The 21,495-nt window shown below is 38.4% G+C and overlaps 1 protein-coding gene across 3 annotated transcripts; it reads left to right on the top strand.

Annotated features, from left to right (window-relative positions):
• The first annotated feature begins 2,854 nt into the window (after positions 1-2,854).
• LOC103905816 (protein FAM122A) lies at positions 2,855-17,400 on the top strand. Of its 3 annotated transcripts, none has more exons than XM_019474219.1 (9): positions 2,855-3,122; positions 7,828-7,884; positions 9,965-10,008; positions 10,088-10,142; positions 10,612-10,704; positions 11,263-11,351; positions 12,038-12,099; positions 13,183-13,279; positions 14,427-17,400. In XM_019474219.1, exons 1-9 carry the CDS (start codon positions 3,105-3,107, stop codon positions 14,584-14,586), a joined length of 675 nt encoding a protein of 224 aa, XP_019329764.1. In that variant the 5' UTR covers positions 2,855-3,104; the 3' UTR covers positions 14,587-17,400. The 3 variants fall into 3 exon arrangements, with proteins under 3 accessions (XP_019329764.1, XP_009285851.1, XP_009285852.1); XM_009287576.2 differs by having other exon boundaries at positions 12,035-12,099; XM_009287577.2 differs by lacking the exon at positions 2,855-3,122 and adding an exon at positions 5,458-5,518 and having other exon boundaries at positions 12,035-12,099.
• The last annotated feature ends 4,095 nt before the right edge of the window (positions 17,401-21,495 follow it).

Here is a 21,495-nt window from a genome sequence, read left to right as displayed (position 1 = left end):
AAAGTAGCGATCTCTGTGATTTCTGTAAGGGTCCAAGTTTGACCAAAAAAAAAAAATCACTGCACTGTGTATGATTACAACAGTAAATGCTTTCAGAACAATCGGGCGAATTCGGTGAAGAAGGTAATTTCATGGGACCTTGAAAGATACATGAGTTTTACATTTAGTGTAAAACAATGTATCAGTTGTCCTGGAGTTTTGCTGGACAGTACTAATTTTGTTAGTACGGGTATTGCAAGGGGGGTTGGACGTTTGCTGTGTGTTCCAGGTCTAGCTCTCTTCAGCTGACAGGGCAGAGACAGCGGCAGTCCCAGGCAAGGGCTAGGAGGAGAGCTCTCAGATTCGCATGGTCTCTTGTATGGTTTTGTGTTTGGGTAAGTTTATAACTTGGAGTGCTATTTCTTGCCTCCTCTGGGCTGTCATGAAGTTGGGAGATGCCCCCATCCGCTACATGGTGTGGTTACCACCTAACTTCAGGGTGGTCCATATGCGGCTACTAGTAGTATGTCTGCAGTTTGGGAGAGCATATTGACAATAAACTTTATAAAAGATAGTATAATACATGATAAGTACATACTGGGTTTTTTTTTCTTAAACTTGATGTTGCTTGTAAGGAACTAGATATCAAGTGACAAACAAATCTCGTAAATCTTCTGTACCAAAATGGTTAACAGTACATTACAGTTCAGAGGAAATACTAATTCTTGCCTATTCATTCATGATTTAATATTAAGTAAACATAATTGTGATTCTATTGCATAATCATAATGAAACAACTATCAGTTTACATTTCCATGCAGTATAGAAGTATTGTGAATGGCAGTTGTTCCTCAGGGAGATTTCTGAGCAGGTAAACTAATTACATAACTGAGACGAGGTGTTTTCTCAGCCTTTTGTAAGTTGTTTCTTAGAAACTGTGAGACCCTTGACTCTTTTTTTTTTTTTTTAAAAAAAAGGCATCCCATAACTATGCTGTAAACAAATTCTTTATTTCAGGGCCTGGGCAGGTAGGAGGGTAAGCCTGAGCTCTTGCCTTGAAACTGTGCATACACCATACGTTAGGTGTTTATACAAATTAAACTGAAATGGCATTGAACTAATTTGAGGTGGTTGCAGTGGTTTGCCTGTTAGGAATTTTCCAGCAGAAAACTGTTTTTGCAAGATTGCTGCTCTTGGCAAGAAACTTCAGTTTTTCCCAGAATGGCTTTGTTGGGTAAACTGAAACAAAAGCTCTTGCTCTTGAACAGCTTGCTTTTTCTGCTCTGCCTCCTGTTTTTACTTCTTCATTAACAGATTTAGTAAGGAGCTTGGCGAATGAGTTACCGTAGAGCCAGAGAACATTTTTAAGTGGAATATTTTAGATCACAGAAGTTATCTTTCACAGAACTTCTGATTCTTCTTTTCATGACAAATAAAGTTGATTTCTGATGGGAACTGCAAGAATTTTCTGTGAAAGGTTAAGTCTGAGATCTGACCAGCTCTGGTGTTTTTGCAAGGGAGATTAAAGGTAAGGATACTGTAGGGTTTGGGTTTTTTTCCCCTCTCCCTCTCTTCTCTTCTAGTTAGCACTGAATATTGGACTCAGCCTATGGTAATGTGTAACAGAATCATTCCAACCTGTTTTCCCCATTCAAACCCTGGATTTCAGGATGTACTGTTTGTGTTGTGTTTGCATACCAACCAGTACACTTAAACTAAAAAGGAGTTGTAGCTGTTGGCCTCAGCCAGTAAATCTCATCTCTAAACATCACGTCATGGATCCCTTAAATTTCTCCTGTCTACTGCCTATCAAATGGCTACTGTTTGATCTCTTGTGGGTGTGAACTGAGTGATACTTCTTTGCAAATTGTAAATGATGTCTGGTCATTTGTACTTAACGTTTTAGAGACAGGGAGTTGATGCATTCTTCTTGGCGAAAAGCACAGTGCTTATGCCAAATTCTATTGGCTTTTATTTCACAGTATAAGCTTTGTTTATTTTTTATTTACAGCTAGATAAAAGCTGTCTAAAACTTATGTGTCTGGTGCATTTTAAACCGGAGGATTCTGTTAGTGATGTGTCTTTAAAGCGCATTATGATTATCAGTCTCTAGAACAAGGTAATACTGTTGGTCAGATTAGTTTTAAGAAATTGTATTTGTGTAGTGCTTTTGTTCATCCCAGGTTAGCAGTGGAGACAAAAAGGTACAACCCAGTGACTTCTTGTAATTTGGATCTAGTTACGATCTGACATTTGGATCTGTTTGCCTGTGCAGTTCCTCAGTGATTTTTAGGCATGGGGATTGTAGGATTGTGGCTTAAAATTTTTATTCTAGTGACCATAAAACTTACTTGATTTCTGCAGTCTCATTCATTAAGTGCTGATCAATGGCTGTTGGTAACATTAGTGATAACCAGTGAAACATGCTTTAGGAATCAATAGAACTAAAGTTGCCCTGAGAAAGGAGCTCATTTTATATCACATAATTAATCCGGTGTTATTTAAATGGATGCGCTGCTTCCTGGTTACAAACGTGACTGTGGTCAAAAGTCTTAGGGCTTTAAAAACTGGTTTTACTGTATGTTTAATTTAACCTTTCCTGGAAAAAAGTTCAGAACTTATTAAATGTTCGTAGTGATAAGATTTATCAAGAAACTGTATTTTTTTATTCTATCTATGGCATTGAAGCTGGTTTCAGTTACTGGTTATATGCCATTTATAAATTTGTTCTGTTGAATGACGTTCGAAGCAATAAGCAAGCTGCAGCCATTCCAAACATAATAAATTCCCATAGAAATGATCAGTCTTAACAATTTTTTCAGTTATTCTGAAGACTCAATATGATTAATTAAAGTCATTAATTGAAGTAGCTGGGACTTGGGGGAAGAGCAATTTGGTTTCCACTCTCTGCCAACAAGCTAAAAGATTTCTTACATACCTGTCTCTCGAGTGCTTTGTCTTGAAATGATAGCTGTCATAGCATTTGAAACTGAGTTTATATTAAGAGGTACTTTTTGATAGGAAGGAAATGGCTTTTGCATTTGACAAGTGTTTCTTTTCACAGCGATAATTCGCAGGTGTTCCAGGCTAACGTTTTGCGAACCCGCAGGAACAGTACCACAGTTATGAATCGTCATAGTCTGGTAAGAAAACTATTAGACCAACCACATTAGGTCCAAAGCAGAAGTGTGCAAACAGGATTAAAGAAGAAAATTAGATTGTAGCCTGTGAAACTAATACCACATGTTTTCAGAAACAAGGCTGTAGACTGTGACATTAATACGCTGTAGCTATAGTGAAATGTTATTTATAGACCATTTGGTCTTGGAGAGTACTTGTGTTTCATTGTGATCATAACTTTGTTTATAAAACGCAAGCAGATGTTCTAAGATGGAGTGAGAAAGGTAGCCCACAAGGAAAACTAATTACATAGATGTATTGCTCAGTAACCAGTGTGCTAATCATTTCTGATTTTTTTTTTTTAAAAAGTGCAGTGGTGTTCTGATCTTAAATTGTCTTTTATATAGTAATGACAGAATAGACTGTTGTAATCAACAACTGATATAACAAGATATAACTGGCTGATAGAACATGAATCTTGAGACTTCCAGGGTGAATGATTCTGTATCTCTTAGAGACGTTCATTTGTGATTTCAACTTTTGTCAGACTTCTGTTATTGCAACTCCCTAAATCCGAATTTTTAAAATATTAATCTAAACCCAGAGAAAATATTGCATGTCTTGGGTTTTAGTATTGTACAAATTGTGGCAGAAGGGTGTGATTTTGGCTGATTTAGAACACCTGCACAGGCTCACATAGACAGCATGGTTTGTTAACCCTTAAAGGGTTAGGGTGTATGGGGTAGTTACTTCCTCTAACCAAAAGGAATTTTTGGTCAGACTTTCATGTATAACCAGAAATGTAACTTTTCCCCTAAGAAAGCCTTAAGAAACAGGTAGACACAGGATAACATCCAGCTGCATTCAGTTGATTATTAATGTTTTGGAAAAATTAAGCTATGTTGGGGTGGGAGGGGAGTAGTATCAATTTTCTTTTAAGTATGGGAAACAAAGTCCCTGTAATGCTAACAGCACGTATCCTGTTTTTCTTCGTTACCTTTTGAAGATGCTTTAGAAATAATTTGTTAGCCCCGTGTTAATGGTGGAAGAATGCTGCTCTCCTATTTTGTTGACTGATGCCCCTTAGCTAAAATTCTGTTTTAAAATCAGGACAGGCAACTACTTCAGCAAAGGTTTGTATCTGTAACAGAACCGGGATACTTACGTAAAAGTCTAGAAAGATTGGTGGAAAAGCCTTTCTCCTGCTAGGATATAAAACCCGATAGAACATATTATGGTAAAGATTTCTTTAAACAACAGTCTCTTTCTTTATATATATTTTTAGGGCGGCAGCTTTGGGTAAATTTGTTTATGCTTGTGGTCAGATGAGAGGCAAAACAAACAAAGGCAAAAGCTCAGCTTATTGTGTTTACTTCTTGAAGATGCTCAATTGTTGGGCAAAAAAGATGCTAATTTAGGGCGCGTTGCCCAGAACTTGCTGGGAAGTGGGAGCTAGTTCACTGATGGGCTAGCTCTTCCAGCTGCCCCTAATAGATGTTGCAGTCTTCTGGGCTGAACCAGTGTTCCCATCTTCATGGGATGATGTTCTTAACCCTTCACCTCACTTGAAGGTTATTAAAAAGCATCCTGAAAGTTAACTTTCTTCTTCACCCCCAGCTGACCAGCTGCTGACAAAATACAGTTGAAATTTTACTTATGGTAAAAATCAAGTGCTCCATTGACTGCTAGATCAGTGCCTTGTCCACTTTGAAATATTTCTTTGAATTATGGTCTGGTTTTTGGTTCTGTTGAAGATGGCAGGGAGGATGGAATCGGAAAGGAACTTAGACATTATCTCATCCTTCTGTGGTCTTAAAGCAGGATCATCCATAGATAAATGATTTTGTGAAAATAATTAAATGTTCAGCATTAAGGACCCTAAGCAACCACACCTGGTATTCTTGCTATAGCGAAGTAGTACATGTAGTTTTATGATGTTAAAGTGTTCTAAGGAGCTAGGTGACATCTGCTTTGGTAAATTAACTTTTATAATAAGTAGGTGATAAAGTGTACTTCAAAAAAATGTACTTCAAAAACCACTTTTTTGTATTTAGGAAAACTAGTCCGAGTTTTATTGCAGTGTAAGCTCTAATAAAGAGGGTGAAAAGATCCAGTAAGTGACTGAAATGGGAGTTGCTAAAATGGTCTGATAACTGAAGGTCGTACACTATCTAGCTCCATCTTCAGGGCAGTTGTGGTTGTCCCTGTTGCTCAGTTGAATTCTAAAATACTTTCTTTATTGAGTAGCTTCTCCAAGTCTCAGACTCCAACTTTTTTATGATGACTACAGGGGCAGCTATGCCATTTTGGCTGGGGCTTAATCTACAGTTTTCTGACACTACATGTAATTGCCAAGGAAGGGTCAACTAGGCTCAGTATCTGCTGTTTATTTCCTTCCAGAAGATAACAGTGGCATCTAGTAAGTAAATGTTTTGGTGTTTTGTGTTTTGTTTGTGTGGTTGGGGTTTTGGCTTTGCTGTTTAAGCAAAGCATTTTAGTCCGTGGTTAGATGTTTAGGTACTGTTTCAGCAAAAGTTGACTTTTTAATTTTTTTTTTTCCCTCTCTTCTAAAGCTAGGTAAGTTCCCTGTCATGGTTCACTGTGTGGCCCCACAAATGCTTGTGTTGGCAGAAGGCAGGGGGCACTGCAGGGACGGCAATGGAAGGGCAGAGGCATCGGGGAAGGTGACTGCTTCCTTTGGCTGTGCTGCCTGCCTAACTGGCTCTTCTGAAACTTTACCTTCAGCGAAAAAGATTATCTAACGTACTGGAGAAGGGAGGAAGGGGACAGTGTTTCTCCTCCATGAGATAGTGTAATAGTTTGTAATGTTTTTTATTAAGCTTTGTGCTTTCTTGAAACATTGGGGATTTGAGTAGCATAATTTTAACAAACGCGTTCAGTCTGCTTTAGCAAGTATCCTTTAAAAGTGACTGAGCCTTCTGATAGTTTCTTTTCACAGGAATTAAATCAAAGGACTACAGGCAGGGAAAAAGTGAGTTTTAAGCATTAACAAAGCAAGGATCATGACTTGTTGGAGATGGGATGTAGGATCCTCAGAGTTAATGGATTTAGTTAGTGCGTTAGCTCCTGCAGAGGAACACTTGACTGTCTTTTTATAATTTTTATTTTACACTGTGAGCCACTGGTTTCTTATATATTCTATTAATGTCAGACCTTAAAGTATGTGGATCACAGTCATAAAATTAGAATATAATGAGTGGAACAAATGCATTTCTACTGTGGAGTGGCAGTGTGAATAGGCAGGAATGTACTATTGTCCAGATCCTTTTCTCTGCATGAGAATCAAGGTCAACTGAAGGTCCACATTGGCTGGTACAACTTGGAGGAATTCTTTTTAGGTGCACAGGATTTTTGGGAGCCCGATATAATAGTAAAGCTGACCTAAACTGGGCTTAAGAACTGGCAAATCAAAACATTCTAGCCATTAGTTTAGCAGAGTATATATTATGACGACTAAATTCTGGCACAAACATTAGACATCCTCTGTGTGAGTCTGATAGGCTAATATCTTTTGTGAGAAAAAGGGCGTGATGTCTTGATGTTTGTGTTTTTAGAGGGAGGATTCTGGATATATGAAGCATTAATAGTCGGTGATAACTTACCATACCTTTTGTGTAAGACACCAAAATCTTTGTATTCTCTATGGCACTGATTAGAAGATGGAGCAGCATATGGTTAACTGAATGTTTGTTAGTTTTCCAACTTTAGCATAATGAAGAGCTCTAGTAATGTTTTGTGAAGGGGATGAAGCCTCATACTGCATAAAGCACATAAACACTTAGTAATAATACAAATCTTACTTGCTGAACACACATCCGTTTTAAAAAGACACCTTGTTTTTTGGAGGGGTTGTCAGCTTACAGAGGAGAAGTTAAACCTCTATTCAAAGCTTTAGCTTTGAATTTTTGATCCCTGAATCGGTTATGACAAAAGTCAACTGAGGGTCAGACATTTGAGGGATGGGAAATATATGAAAGAAAATTATATTTTGAGAAAACAATAACTTTTAATTACTTGGTTTTGAGTATGCAGTGTTAGATCATAGTATTCCAGTGACATCTTGACGCAAAACTGACAAAATGAACAGAAGACCATTTTTAGTGACATCCTTTCTGATTTCACCTGAATTGGTGAAGCACTTGAGAAACCGTAAGGAAGGTATTTAGCTCTTTGTTAGCCTTCTAATAGCTGATTTTGTTCCCCTGTCAAAGTACTTGTTTATAGGCACACAATAATCCAGAAACCTTTTTGCACAGTGTGTGGTTTTGGCTTTGTATTTCTAAATGAACTATTGGGGAGCCTTCTGGATCACTTAAAATATTTATGCAACTGTAAATATTAAGAGTGGCAGTGTGCTAGTTAAAAGCAGCTTCATTCTGTAGAGAAGGCTGTGAATTCTAGTTGCCTGGAAATGAAGTGAAAGGCAGGCTGATACCAATTAGCATCTGTGGGCATACAAAGCAGTATAATATGGAAATACGTGTTATCATGTTCTTGCAAGTAATTAATGTAGTTTGTGTATACTGAGAATCTTATGAATGCTGGGTTGTTTTGTTTTGTGTTGGGTTTTTTTTTTTAAACCCAAACAACATATATTTTTTAGTTTGGGTTACCACTGTAGAGTGGTTACTAACATCCCTGCACCTTTCTCTCCCTTCTCCTGCAGTTACTAAGTGTGTTTCAGTTGTATGTGGCTTTGTTTTGCAGTTTGTGCCATCATCTCCTATCCGTATTCCTAGCAGCCGTCTTCATCAAATCAAACAGGTAAGTACAGATTCTAATTTTTTTTAACTTTAATTTTTTTATAGGTGGTTGGTTTTTTGCAGTTAATGTGTAATGTCCTTCAAATGGCTATGGATTTTACTTTGAAACTGTAGTACAGAGTCTGCAGCAGTCTATCACTTCAAGGTGTTTTCAAAAGTAAAAGCTGTATCTTGTCTGCAGAGTTCCAAATTTCATGAAGTAGAATGCATCTTATAGTGAGAAGAAAATTTGAGCAGAAAGAGAAATCTTAAAATGGACATTTTAGAAAGGAAACCTTTGATGTAAACCCTCTAGGGTAAAGTTTCATCAAGTTTTTGGCAGTAGTGCCAGCATAAATATTCAGGGCCAATAACAAAGTGTTCCTTAACTTGCGTTGGCACAAGACTTTTGTGCAGCCAGAAGATGAACTGGATAAGGAAGCACTCTGGCTAAAAAATAGTTTGGACTCTTCTGGCTGGGCTATTTTTCATCTGTATAATTTTCTTATCCAGATCACTGTACTTGTGCTGTCACAGCATGAGTGGAGGGGGAAGGGCACAAGAGCAAACACTTAGGAAGGGAGGGGGGTGTGTGGCAAATATCTGAGTAGGCTTAAATAGCACTGCTACCAGACAACAGACCGCAGTCTAAAGACTCAAGTTTTAAACTCAACAAGCTCAGACTTTCTTGGTTCCTCCATTTTGTATGTCGACTTTTTGACAGTAGAATGTTTATAAAATTGGCTTGAAGACGCTTGATTTTTTTTTTTAATAATTTTTTTCAGCTTGCTGGTTTTCAATGGATAGGCTTGATTTTTACAGGGTGAAAAGTTAAGAAAACAATTTAATGTTTCGGTCAGCATTTTCAGGGTAAGATGTCTGAAGCAATGGAAGGCACTTCTGCTTCCCACCTCAGATATTTAAGGTGCATGCATAGTAATCCTGAAGAAAATAACTGCTTGCTTTCATTATGTAAATAATTTATTGGCTTAAAGAGACTCTGAAGCGCTTAGGGTCGGTTGTAGAGTTGTTTTTATCAACATAAAACAGTTTAGGATTAATATGTAAATGTTATGAGAGCAAGGGAATGAACTACTGTGGCTCTGCTATATTACATGAAGTAAAGTTTGATAATTCAATTTTTTGGAAAATACTTCTGTATTCATACTTGTTCCATACATTTATTAAAGGAAACAATGACATTTTCTAATTTGTGTTTGATCATTAAATTCACAAGTTGAAATTCCATGTCCTGTATACTTACTGGCACAGATGGGAACCTGTGTGATTTACTTCGATCTCTTTCAAATCTTAGCAAATAATCAAACAGTTGAACTACGTTAGTAAGACTCTTCCTACATATGAAGAAGATTGTGAAGATGTTTAGCTGAACTTTTATTCTTGAACTGGACTGAATTAGGGAATCAATTCATTCACTCAGCAGACTGGACAGTATTCAGTTAGTTTTAAGGAATGGTGTCTACCTAAGAGGAGATTGAGTCAAGTTTGTACTTTAACTTGGTGTTAATGTTTAGTTTAATTTTACATCTTTGATCCATTTTAATAATATTTTATGAATGTTTTAGAAAAAAACACACTAAATCCCAAATTCATTGGGTACAATGCCCTGTATTGCAAATGAAATGCTGACAAGTGTCTAGTTAGTTACTAATCCATAGAATAAGGTAAGAATCCAGCCATGCTTTTGATTATTATCTGTACTAGTTTCTACTTTGTGAAATAATATTATGCAAGACTGCATAAAGATACCCTAGCATGTGCAGAATTTTTGGTTCGTATTATCATTGTTAAGTTTTGTAACTACCTCTTGGATAGTAATGAAAATAAAAAAGCTGCTTGAGAAACAACCAACTCCCATAAGCACTTCTTATGTGATGGTCTCTCTTGCTATATCTCTTTTCCGTCCTTTCCCCCTCGCTCCTTTTCATGTAGTGAAAACAATAGCTTAAGGTTATTGTTGCTTAACCGAGCTGAATTAAATTTTTCGCGTACTGAAGTGAAATGAAATGAGCTTTTCTGATTTGCTGTAGCAAAGCTTTTTGGGGGGGAGTGTCTTAATTTTTCATCTGCTAATCTTTTAGGAAGAAGGAATGAATTTGATGAACAGAGAAACAGTACGTGAAAGGTAAGCATTACGGCAAACTAGAATACTTAATGTAGTCTTCTGTGGGCCCAGGACAATACATTTCTTTTCTTCTTTATAGAGAAGTGCAAGTAGCAATGCAGATGAGCCACTCATGGGAGGAGAGCTTGAGCCTGGTAATGCATTCATGCTTTAATTTGTGTTTCTATTATCAGTATCAGGACACTAGACACTCTCTCGTGTCAACATTTTCTTTTATTGTTTGACCTACAATTAAGGTTTTAGTATATCACTGCTTTTGATCAGTAATTTTTCACACCAACAAGGCATAGAATTATCAGTTGTTCGAGGATACGTGTGGGTTCCTTGGTCTGGTATGTCAAAAGAAAATTGCATGGATGTCTGCCTGTTCAAATTTTCTTCCATGTTCTGATACTCACCACATAATGTTTAAGGCTTTTTTTTGTTTGGTTTGGGGTTTTGTTTTTGTTTGGGTTTTTTTGTTAAGCTTATCTCATAAATGGCTACCTAAAAATTATGAATATGATGGAGGATAACTTTGGAATCTTATTCAATTCCACACCAATCAGTCCTTTTCATGTTAAGGTACTTGCTCATAAGATTAATTATATGTACTATTTACAGAGCGACAATGATTTCGAAAAATCATCATCACCGAAGCAAGTAGACTTTGTCCCAGTTTCTCCAGCTCCTTCACCTACCAGAGGAATAGGGAAGGTGAGCAAAATGTGGTAATAATGATTTTTATCTTGAGTAGTGCTAAATAAATTCTACCAAATTAGTAGCAAAAGATTAAGCCACCTGCTCCTTTCTACCTCAGCTGCAAACAAGAAACTAGAGAGTAAACAAAAAAACCCTAAAACCCCAAACCAGAAAATACCAGCTAGTAGTTGCACATCTTGTGGATGTGAATTTCTGTGGAGTGTTTGACTGTTAATCTGTGGTTAATAAACCTTATTCTTTATTTGCCTTCCTCTTGGAATAAGAGGAAGGGGCATACATTCTTATTTTATGAACCGTAGTCTGTTTAACCAGACTACGGTGAAATAAATCCTTGTCAACTTGCATGTGTTCTGCATGAAAATGCAATCTATCCAACTTTTTCTTAATTTTTTTTCTCAGTAACAAACAGTGGTATCTCAGTATACCCAGCCATATTGACTGGTTGCTTAAATTGATAGTGGGTTGCTTATTTACCTGCGATAAGGATCAGTTGTTACCATATGAGTGTGATACAGTGTTTATACTAAATAACACAAACTGTTTTACTCTCAGCAATGTTTCTCACCATCTTTGCAAAGTTTGGTGAGTAGCAGTGGATTACCTCCAAGTCCTAGCCCGAGTCCAACAAGGCGATTTTCAAGGTAAGTACCAGATCATGTCAATAATACAAAATTGGCATAGCTTGTTCACAGTAGGCTTTTGAAATACCAGAATTTGTTATATACATAATTGATTTCTGATCACAAATACAACTTTATATATCCGTGTAAACTTTGGATTCTACAGTGCTCTAAAATATTTGTTAAAATCCTCATGTCATAACATCGGGAAAGTGGGCTGCATTTTGGCATCTGTCTTCTCAGTGTAGTCTCTATATTGCTCCTAATCAGATCTTAAGTAATGGAATTGAATTCTAAGGGGAGGCGGGGGAAACAGACAGATTTAGGGTGTGTTACTGATTCTGGTTTTAGTTGCATTGGATGTTGTTTGGAGTGATGCGGGCATACAGTTAAATTTTATTAGGCCCTAACAGTTCAGCAAAGTACTGCCTGTCAACTGAGATCTAGTCAGTGCCTAGATGTGAGCTCAGACTGCCCCAGCTGTGAAATAACATGATTAAACCTTTTTCTGTTAAGGTCTATGCTTCCTGGTCTGTCTTCAGGAAAAAAAAAAAAAGGACTTATTTTGGATAAGCTGTTTTAATGCCTATTTTCTTTGTGTTTTCCACTTAGTAGTTTGTCATCTGAGTATCTTTTGATTCTTTACATGTTTTCAGGCTTCCTTTGTTAATGGTGATGTCAGTATAGCATATGCCTTCTTTTAGCAGGAGAAGCCAGAGTCCAATTAACTGCATTCGACCAAGTGTTCTTGGGTCAATAAAAAGGAAAGGTACTGTGGTTGGTTTTGGCTAATATAAGAAGTCAACTTGTTAGTTTTATAATAATCCATTTAGCTTTCTTCATAACTCTGTTCAATTGGCTGATGTTTCAAAGAGCGACTAGAAATAGAGAATATTACAGATGAGCAAATAAATGGAACTATTTGTAGGGATAAAACAGACAAATTGATAAATTAGTTTTTACTATTCTGTAAAACTAATAGTTGTTCTGTTCTAATGCCTCTCCATTGCTGTAGTCATATAGATTTGATAAACTAATGTAACCTGCTTAACAAAACAAGAACTACAGCTATTGGTACGTTTAACTTCACAAACAGAAAATTTTGAAAGTCCTGGTGAACTGGAGCACGCAGGTACTGTAGATTTAAAATTACCCTTCTGATGATTTTAAATCTACGGTAAAAACCAAAAACTGATCCAGAGACCTGGTAAACACCTTACTGCTTTATTGGCAAATGTTTCTCTATCTTCCTACATTTTTCTTCAAGTTTAACTTCTGGTTATTTTATTGCATCTGTTTCTAAATACATCTTCATGGTTCACCTTTGTAACAGAATACTTCTGGCTCTGAGACAGCTTCTAAATACTTTTATCCGAGTTCTATTGTAGCCTATTTAAGCATATATCTATCCTCCCTTCTTCTAGTGTATTTGGAAATCAAAGTCAATATACAGGTTTAGTGATAATCCTGGACCTTGTTTATATTGATTGCAAGAGGAAAAGAAGCTTTCCTTATTCTCAGCTTCTCTACTTTAACAGAGCTAGTTAGTGAACTGATAGCTGAATAAACTGGAACAAAAAAAATATTTGCCACTACTGAAGAATAAATATCTGATACCTAAACCTCAGTTCATAACTCGCTAAACTTTCCTGAAGCTTGGACTAGAATGTCTCCAAGAACTAAAGTCTTTAAAATTTCAGCATTGAACTTCTATGTTTTACATGTAAAATAACACTCAATAGGTTGTAGTAAGTTTGAACCTCTATTCTGTTTGCTCTGTAGAAGTACATTGAAAGTAGATTTCCGTTTAAATGAGTAGTAATTTTTTATCACTCCTTACCTCTTACCAAAGGTGTAACAGAGATAGAAGATCATCCAAAAAGATTATTCCAAGGATCCACCAACATGCTTACCCCTGACATTTCACATCAGGCGGACCTTGGGGGATGGTAAATGCTGTGCTATTTATTGTGTCGATTTCATCAGAAGCACTACAAGTCTTTTTTCATCTAGCAATGATCATGCTTGAAGTTGGTTTGTTTTGGTGTTTTATTAATACAGACATCCTGTATTTTGAAGCACTGAAATTATCATGGTAAACAGGCAGTAATATTCACTACAATTTTACAATTTCTAGGACTGACTGTTAACATGCTTCATGTATATGGGAGCTGAGCATGTTTAGGAAAAGACACCTCATAGCTGGCAATTTTTGGAGTCTAGTTTCAAGTTGCAATCAAACATGAATGCTAATGCTTGTGGGCGGATTGGGGTTTTTTCCTTCTTTTTTTTCCTTGCTCTTAGTCACATAGGAAAATTAGTCTGCCTGACCCTCCCTGCTGGGAGGAGATAAAAAGTACTACGTAAAAAATCGTAACGACTAGTAGCAAGGGATTTTGATTTAGTATTTTAGTCAAGAGGCTAAGAATACCTAGGGTGTGCCCACACAACTATCAAGACAGGGTTATTCACAGTACGTTTGTCCTTTTTGCCTCCCAGCTAATGTACATAGCTGTGCACAAGCTTTGAGCCCACTGCAGTGGCAATAATAAAATAGATGTTTTAAAGGTACTTTAAAAACATACCTTTTCTGCACACCCTATTCATAGTAGGCATAGTGCAGGCTCAGTTGCCGCATCTTGGTTTAGGAGATGGTAATTTTTAAAAATACTTTGATGCTATCACTGATGATAGATCACCTATAGTTATAATTTTGTGTCCTGCGAAATATGTGCAACTGAAGTATGTACAGTTTATCATCAGCTCTCCTGACAAAAGAGGCCTCTGGATATACACTAGCCCGGGACTTTGTAGGAGATGGGGTAAAGCTTGCAATGAACTGCTCAGCCCGATGCTTCTAATCTGTGCGCCATTTCTGGGTGGGCTGAAGGAGGAAATTGGCAGAATGTTATCTGTCTGTCTGGAAGTGACTGCAAGGTGTGTAGTTGCAGATTTATTTCAAGTCGTAGGGCTTACTGTTCCTTCAAAGGTGTACATTTGTTTTTAAAATGGCTTTGTAATGAATGGAAGCTAGTATTTGAAACTTACCAGAAAGAGCACCTCATTTCTCGTATCTTGATGTTACTCTGTTTTCAGTCTGTCGTCACATGCTCTTGATGACAACAGAAGCAGTGCGGGCTCTTCCTGTGACTCGCCAGCTGAAGTCGGCACCAACACAGACTCTCCAGTCTCACTTTCTGACTCCAGATCTCCTTTTTTACCAGTAGATCTTACGGCTAAGTTACCTATTAATTGAGAAGCAGAAGTCTGCTAATGGACACCAAGAAACAGGCTGGATATCAATAAGACTTTCTGTTGTGTGTAACTGATTCTGTTCCTCATAGGAACTTCCAGAAATGTCATTATTTCTAGAAAACTTCCAGAATAGTTCCTTGAGGAGGAATTCATGTTTCTAGTGATTTATATGACATTTACTAAAATACAGTAAGCATTTGAATTGCAAACGTATTTGATGCTAACATCAGTAAGCAAGCTGTTGATTCACAATGGATATCACCTTGTTGGCATAAGTTACAAATACTGTATGTACGTTCTGCTTGTGGAAGACTTGGCTTTCCAACAGCCGACAGGCAGTGTCCTCGCTAACACGAAGTGGTGCCTATGTAGTAACAGCTGACTTTCACATTCGTCCTCAGTCTGAAACCAATGAAGCGGCTACTAATTTGTTTTTATTCCCCGAGTGTTAGATATTTATATTTTTTGTTCTTCATACGAAAGGGGGAATATTAGGGTGGGAACTGATTCTTGTGCTCTATTATGATTGGCTGTTAATTGATTCTGTGTTCTAATAGATGTCAAAAGAACAAGTTGGTGAATTGTCAACTTAAATTTATATGTTGGATTTTATTCATGATCATGACTGCTGTTGTGACTAAATCCAAATTAGGTGTGGAACATTCTTCTGGGTTTTTGTATTACTTTTTCTTCCCTATTTAGATGATGTATTAGAGTGGTAGATGCTCTGTTAAAGGTCTTTTAAAAAGGAAAAATAGTAACGATGTTTGGAACAAAACATTAAATCCTGAGGTTTTAGTATTTTAGTACTTCAGAAGTGCATTATTTTAACAGGCAGTATTCGTCCTCATGTATGACTTTTGTTGGACAAATACAGTGAGGAATCTTGAATGCCTTTTTACAGGCTGAAGCGATGAAACATGTTTAATCTGTGTTAAATCTCTTGATGTCACTTCCTCAAACAATGGCATCAAGTTATTTCTGCTGTTAAAAACTTCAGATGCTGATTGGAAGCCTAGAATTTGGTAATCCGAGATGTTTCAGGATTCTTGTACTGTATGTGGAAAGTCAGTGGGTTGAGGCATCCTGACCTCAACTCCGAAATTCCCCAAACAGGAGGAAAAATCTGCAAACCCCACCATAGACAGCTGTTTCAGATTTTCCAGTGGCAACCTCATTTTGGTTGTTGACTCCTGTTACGCAGTCAAACTTCCCCAGCTGGGTCCCCATTTGTACACGTGTATGCATCTGTACTATGTGGTTTCAAGCCTGCTCTCCAGAGAGGTTAATAATGAAGCAAAATGTTTTATTTTAAACACTAAATCTTTGTCACGTGTAGTAAAGTGAGAAAAGTATGGAAACTTCCTCAAGTAGGAGAAAAGTCCACTCTGAACTCTGCTGTGAAAGATTCACGTGGATGAAGCTTTGATGGACAGCAGCCATCAAAATTAGAAATGGACGACTTGGAGTGCAAAGACCCGGTGACCTGAGGACCAATGACCAGTTTCCGTATGTCCTTATTGTAGGAGGAAAATAGAATGTATTTAATAGTTTTACTCGGCTCAAGTAAGACATGACATGGTTTACTTCTGATTTCATTCCTCTTAACTTATTGTAATAGTCAACTTCCTGATAGCAGTTCCTTTTTAACTTCGGACTGCCCTTCATCCCTGTGGCAGGTGGACAAGCTTGTCTTTAATGTCTGTTTGCTCTCTGTCTAATTATGGCGTAGTTTTGTTTCGCAATTTCAGGTATGTGCCAAAGAGTTGCCGTGCATTCACTCTTTTGTGGTGAGGGCAAGACTTTTTTTTTTTTTTTTTAGATCTTGCTTATTTCTTAAGAATGAACCTCCTGGTGTCTCTTCCAGTCTTTTTTAAAAGATGCATCAGTAGAGGGGTTTAACAGTTGCGTGTGGGTCAACTTGTCTCTCTTCTGTTGAATATTTATGCTATTTTTCAAATAAGTGCCAATAAATTGAAAAATAAATGTGTTTTGCTGTTTCTGCACTTTGTTAGAGAGGTGACCATATTCTTGTTTTCATCTGTGATTAAATGTTTCTCTCTTTAAATCGGAGAATCTATTGTAACCCACTTCCACCCGGTCTAGTTTACATTTAAGTTGGCCTTAAAACCTGCAGCAGACTTTTCTGTTTTTCTAGTGCAATGCTATCTTAAAGTTCTGTGACAACTCTAGGAAAACCGAAGAATAAAACCAAACATTTTCAAAAGACTTTAATAGCTAAATGTGTCCCTAGTTTACACCTAGAAGAAGTCGTGGTGAAATAGTTTGGAAGATAGAAGCTACAGCTGGCTGGTGGGCAGTACTGAGGCTCTCGCCTCTTGGGAAGGAGTGGGGAGTCTTTGTGGTTTGCCTTAATAGGGCAATTATTGCTATTGGAGGAGAGAGAATTCGCTATATATCCGCAGTTGTTCCTTTCCCTGCTTGTGCAAAACAGAAGTTACTTTCAACTTGTGGAAGAAGGCATCTCAGTTTCTTGTCCGTCCATGTCATCAAGAAGCTGCAGTTTTGCACCCTGGAGTCAGGAGACGTGTGTAGGTTTTTTTCCACTGAAATGAAAGATTAAATTTTGGAACCAAATTATCCTCCAAAATATGTATCTGGATTCAGGGAATTAGGGTGTTACACAATGCGCATAATCAACCCTGTACTCGCACAGTAACTCATGCTGTTCGCATTACCTCTATTTTACTAATTCCCTGTTTACTCATGAACAATGAATATGGAAACTTTGCTTAAGTGTCACAGTTACAGGACTATTGCATATGATGTTCCTTAACTGATCTGAGTTTATATTACAAGTGTCTATGCCTTTGTCTTCCTCCGAGAAGAAGTGGGCAGCTTTCTTGTCTCAGGCCATATTGGAAGTATTATGATCTCATATATATATATATATATGAAGTATAATATAAAGCATATATTATTATATATAAACTTTTCTTATTCTGCAACTCTTTTGGGCACACAGCTGTTTCTCTCTGGGATTCTACCACTCCTCTTGAATGGTGCCCTTCCAAAGTCGTGCTTGTGATGGGCACTTGATTGGTCTGGTTGAAAACTGTCCTGTAGGATTTGTTGGCAGTTAAATCGGGCCGTGGGCCGGTGTGTGTCTGTCTTGACAACTGATAGGTGTTTTTCTTCCTTCCACCTTCTCCAGAATGACATAGCTGCTGAGGGAACATTGATAACCGTGCCAGTGCTCAGGGGGACTGTATTTTTGGAATGAGCGCTTCGGTGGTTACTGCATTTAGCAGAGGAATAGATATTTCACGCTAGAAGAGGTACAAATGCCAGGAAAAATGAGCCTGTGCATCAGCCAGATTAACTTGCTAGGGTCTTCTGTGTGTTGTCAGCAAGCCAGCTGATCTGAATGCTCAACAGCTGCCCACGGTCCTCCTGAGATTAGTGTAAGAACTTAATCCTAAATTCGTTCTTTTCACCTGTCTTCAGAAAAACCAGAGTGTAAATGATCGCCAACCCGTACAAACAAAACAGGTCTCCAAATTCTTGTATTGGTGAGACTGAGATACTTTGATTTCTAAATGTGTATTGTGGCTCTAATATTAGTGCTGTTTGTGAGTCCAGCCCTGCTACTGTGAGATTATTTGCTAGTGAAGTGACGAAAGGCAGGAGTGACCTCTGGAGCTCCGTCAGCTAGCTTCCAGCTTGAGAACGGCTTGTGCATTTCTTAGCAGTAGTCACTTCAGAAATGTTCACTTTATGCTGTTGCGTTCTTGCATATGTTGGAGTCGTAACTCATTTACTTAAAATAGAGAGCTTCAGGAGCCGTAATTAAAATGTGTGAGCTCTTCAGATCCTGTCTTAAGCAACCTTTCTCATCACCAACTGGCAGATGGAGTTTAAGTTGATCCCTCTTCTCCTGGAAGCACCAAATTAAAATATTTGTAAATGTAACTGAATGTTTACAGCTACGGTACAATAACTAAAACCTTACTGATCCAAAGAGGAGCGCTTGGCTTGCGAGAGTCCTTCTCAACAACTGGATGCACAAATTGTCGCCTCACGTTTTTTTATTTGGCGTCTGTTTCCTAAGGGTATGTCTTGGACGGTTGGTTGGTTGTTTTACCTGTAACAGTAGAGTCTTCCCATTTCTGTATATCTGGTACGAGCATCCTCGTTTGATAAACTTGAGGCCAGTTGCCAGCCAGCCTAGGTCTTGGTCAGGAGATGCCTTTCCTCTGTCACAGCGGATTCCAAGCAGACAGCTACCCTACATCTAAAAGACCCAGACGCCACGTACATGCTGGAAGGGAGAGGTTGCTTCCCCTGTTGGGTGTTTGTGGTGGAAGCATGAGAGGAGGGGGAAAAAAAAATAAACAACTGAAGGAGGATAACCTTGTTTGACTTTCAGTAGCTGGCCTGGGAACAGAAATTTCAGAGGGGGAAGGAGTTGAGTGCATTTAAACCAAAACCAAACATGGCCTCTTCATGCCAGTTCCTCTGTGTCTCTCAAGGAACTGGTGCGACTTCCCCAATCCCATGAAGATTCCTGAGACAAATCTGGCACTTGTCAAATTTAAAATTCTTCTGGTAGTTTAGTTTCTTCTTCTTTTACTAGCTTTGTAAGAGCCTTCGAAAATGCTCATTATTTAAGACTTCCTGCCTTGATTAACGTTTAAGACTTAAGACTTCCTGCCATGATTAATAAAGGCGTGTAAATGTTTTGCTGGATCAAGCGGGAGCAATTTTTGCTGCAGATACTAATCTTTGGAAATGTGGTTCTCATGATTACTTTTTCCCCTTGTGTGGAGAAAAATCAAAACCATGATGTGCATATCATGCATTGTTTTTTGTGGCACAGAAACAGTGTGCTGTGTTGTCTTTCAAGCCAGCTTAAATGAGGCTGTGTGGCACTGAAATCACTGCAAGAATCTTCCTGCTAAAAATAAATCGAGATCCTTTCATTTTAAGTGCATTCACTTCAGCAGTCAGTTTTGATTTTGGAGATTCCTGGCAGATTCCTGAGGCAGAGGCGCTAAGGGGTTTGGTGATGTTGATGGAACAGGGGATTCCAGAGCCTCACTGCAGAGTTTTATTGGTCTCTTGATGGTGGTTTCTTGTTTGTCAAAGCATATGCTCGTCTAATGCCTTGATGTTCGTCCCTCAAGCCACCTAGAGTATCTGCAGTTTCCTAGAGAAGAATGCTCTCGTGTTGTTATTGTAAATTGTATTTTGTCATTGTAAGTTGTACTGGTAATTCCTCTTTTTTTTTTTTTTTTTAACTGTAAACATCAATTTAAGTTCCACTACAGACTCTTGGTTCTTTTATTCCCTATCTTTGATATGCATTTTATCAGTCATCTTTGTTCCTTCTTGGTATCTCTTGTTCTGCTAGGATCAGGATGACTGCAGTTACGTGTGTCTGAATTTATATTCCACAACAGAGGTGTTACAGGGAGCCCGTTACTCGGGTGGGCCTTCTTACTAGCCTTTTCCTCACAGTGAGGGGATCACCCACTGCTTTCATTGTGCTGCTGTAATCATGGTTGTGCTCTTGCTTAAATTACTCCTTTGCAGAGTCTCTGCTGTTTCAAAGACCAGCGCGTGTCACTTTGCCGCATGTAATTCCACGTTATGTTGTCAGCGTTGGCTATAGAATTCTGCAAATTTTCAAGAGCGGATACGCATTAGCTACAGTTCATTATCTAAAGTAAACAGCTAGTTAGCTTACAGCAGAGAGCTTCTGCAAGGTTGTGTTCTACAGAATACAAAAATAGACCAAAAAGTGAGTGTATCCCCTTACTTGGCTTTACTTGTGCTGTGAGTGTCTCCTGCCGGTGTTCATACCTCCAGTACTTATGTTTTTGAGGATACACAGGTTCTCTAGACTCCTTTCATTTATACGTTACCTTTAAATGGCTCTTGCTTGGCTGTGTAGCAATGGTTTCCCAATCTTCACTAGCTTATGTGGAGCAGCAGTAAGCGAGTGGTATGCTGCTGGCAACAGCATACTTCACTCTCCTTCAACAGTTTCAGCCTTAGTTTAATTTCCTCCGGCAGCAAGCTATTCATACAAGGAGGATGGACTCCATCGCCAGCACCATTAACTTCGGATGTCTCTCCTCAGGCTCTCATGAGAGACGGTGCCTTCTCTAGCGCTACCGTGAGGAGGCGAGTGCCCCGTTTCACAGCGACATAGGAGAGAACCTGTTTTTCTACGGCCACTCAGCCCCTATCTCTGCAGGCAGCTAGGCAGGAGGACCAAATACCAGGATTACACAGCCCTGCGTGCTTTGTATTGCAGTCTGTTCCCTTACTACTACTTTTTTCGGCCAGGAGGGTCTCCTACGAGGTCAGAGGGCAAAGTACCTGAACTGCTCTGACCCAAACTCAAACTCCCTCCTGTCAGAGAGGATGATTTAAGGTTTTGGGGTTTTTTTTAAGGCCTCCTATACAGCCTTGTCCCTGAATTTTGAGGTTGCCCTGGATCACCACAGGCCCTATGAAACATAGATCTCTCGGCACCTGAGAATTTTCTTTCCTGTAAACAAAGTATTCCTGGATCTGGTTTACAGGCTCGGGCAAGTTCCGTTCGGTAGTCTTGCCCTACCAGTGGGATGGATTGCCAATGCACGCAAGTTAAGTACAAGATTCATACCCCTGACAAAGGAAAGGGGTGATGGAACTTGGCGTTTAGAAGGAAAGCTGTTACAAGGAAAGTCAGGTATCTTAAATATACATTGATGAATGAGGACTAAAACACGGTGATTTATTGCCAAACCTATTTGACAGCCTCTTTCCAGTTTAGGCTTGTTGGTTATCAGATACTTGCTACATGTGAACATAAAATGAAATAACATACGATTGACTCTGACAATTCTTAGCTAGTCGATTCCAGGAAGGATTTCTCCACTTCCATTGTTGAAGGCAC

The sequence above is a fragment of the Aptenodytes forsteri genome, unplaced genomic scaffold (assembly GCF_000699145.1).
Source record: "Aptenodytes forsteri isolate BGI_AS27 unplaced genomic scaffold, ASM69914v1 Scaffold265, whole genome shotgun sequence".
NCBI classification, from domain to species: domain Eukaryota; kingdom Metazoa; phylum Chordata; class Aves; order Sphenisciformes; family Spheniscidae; genus Aptenodytes; species Aptenodytes forsteri.
This window is presented reverse-complemented; position numbering and strand designations above follow the sequence as displayed.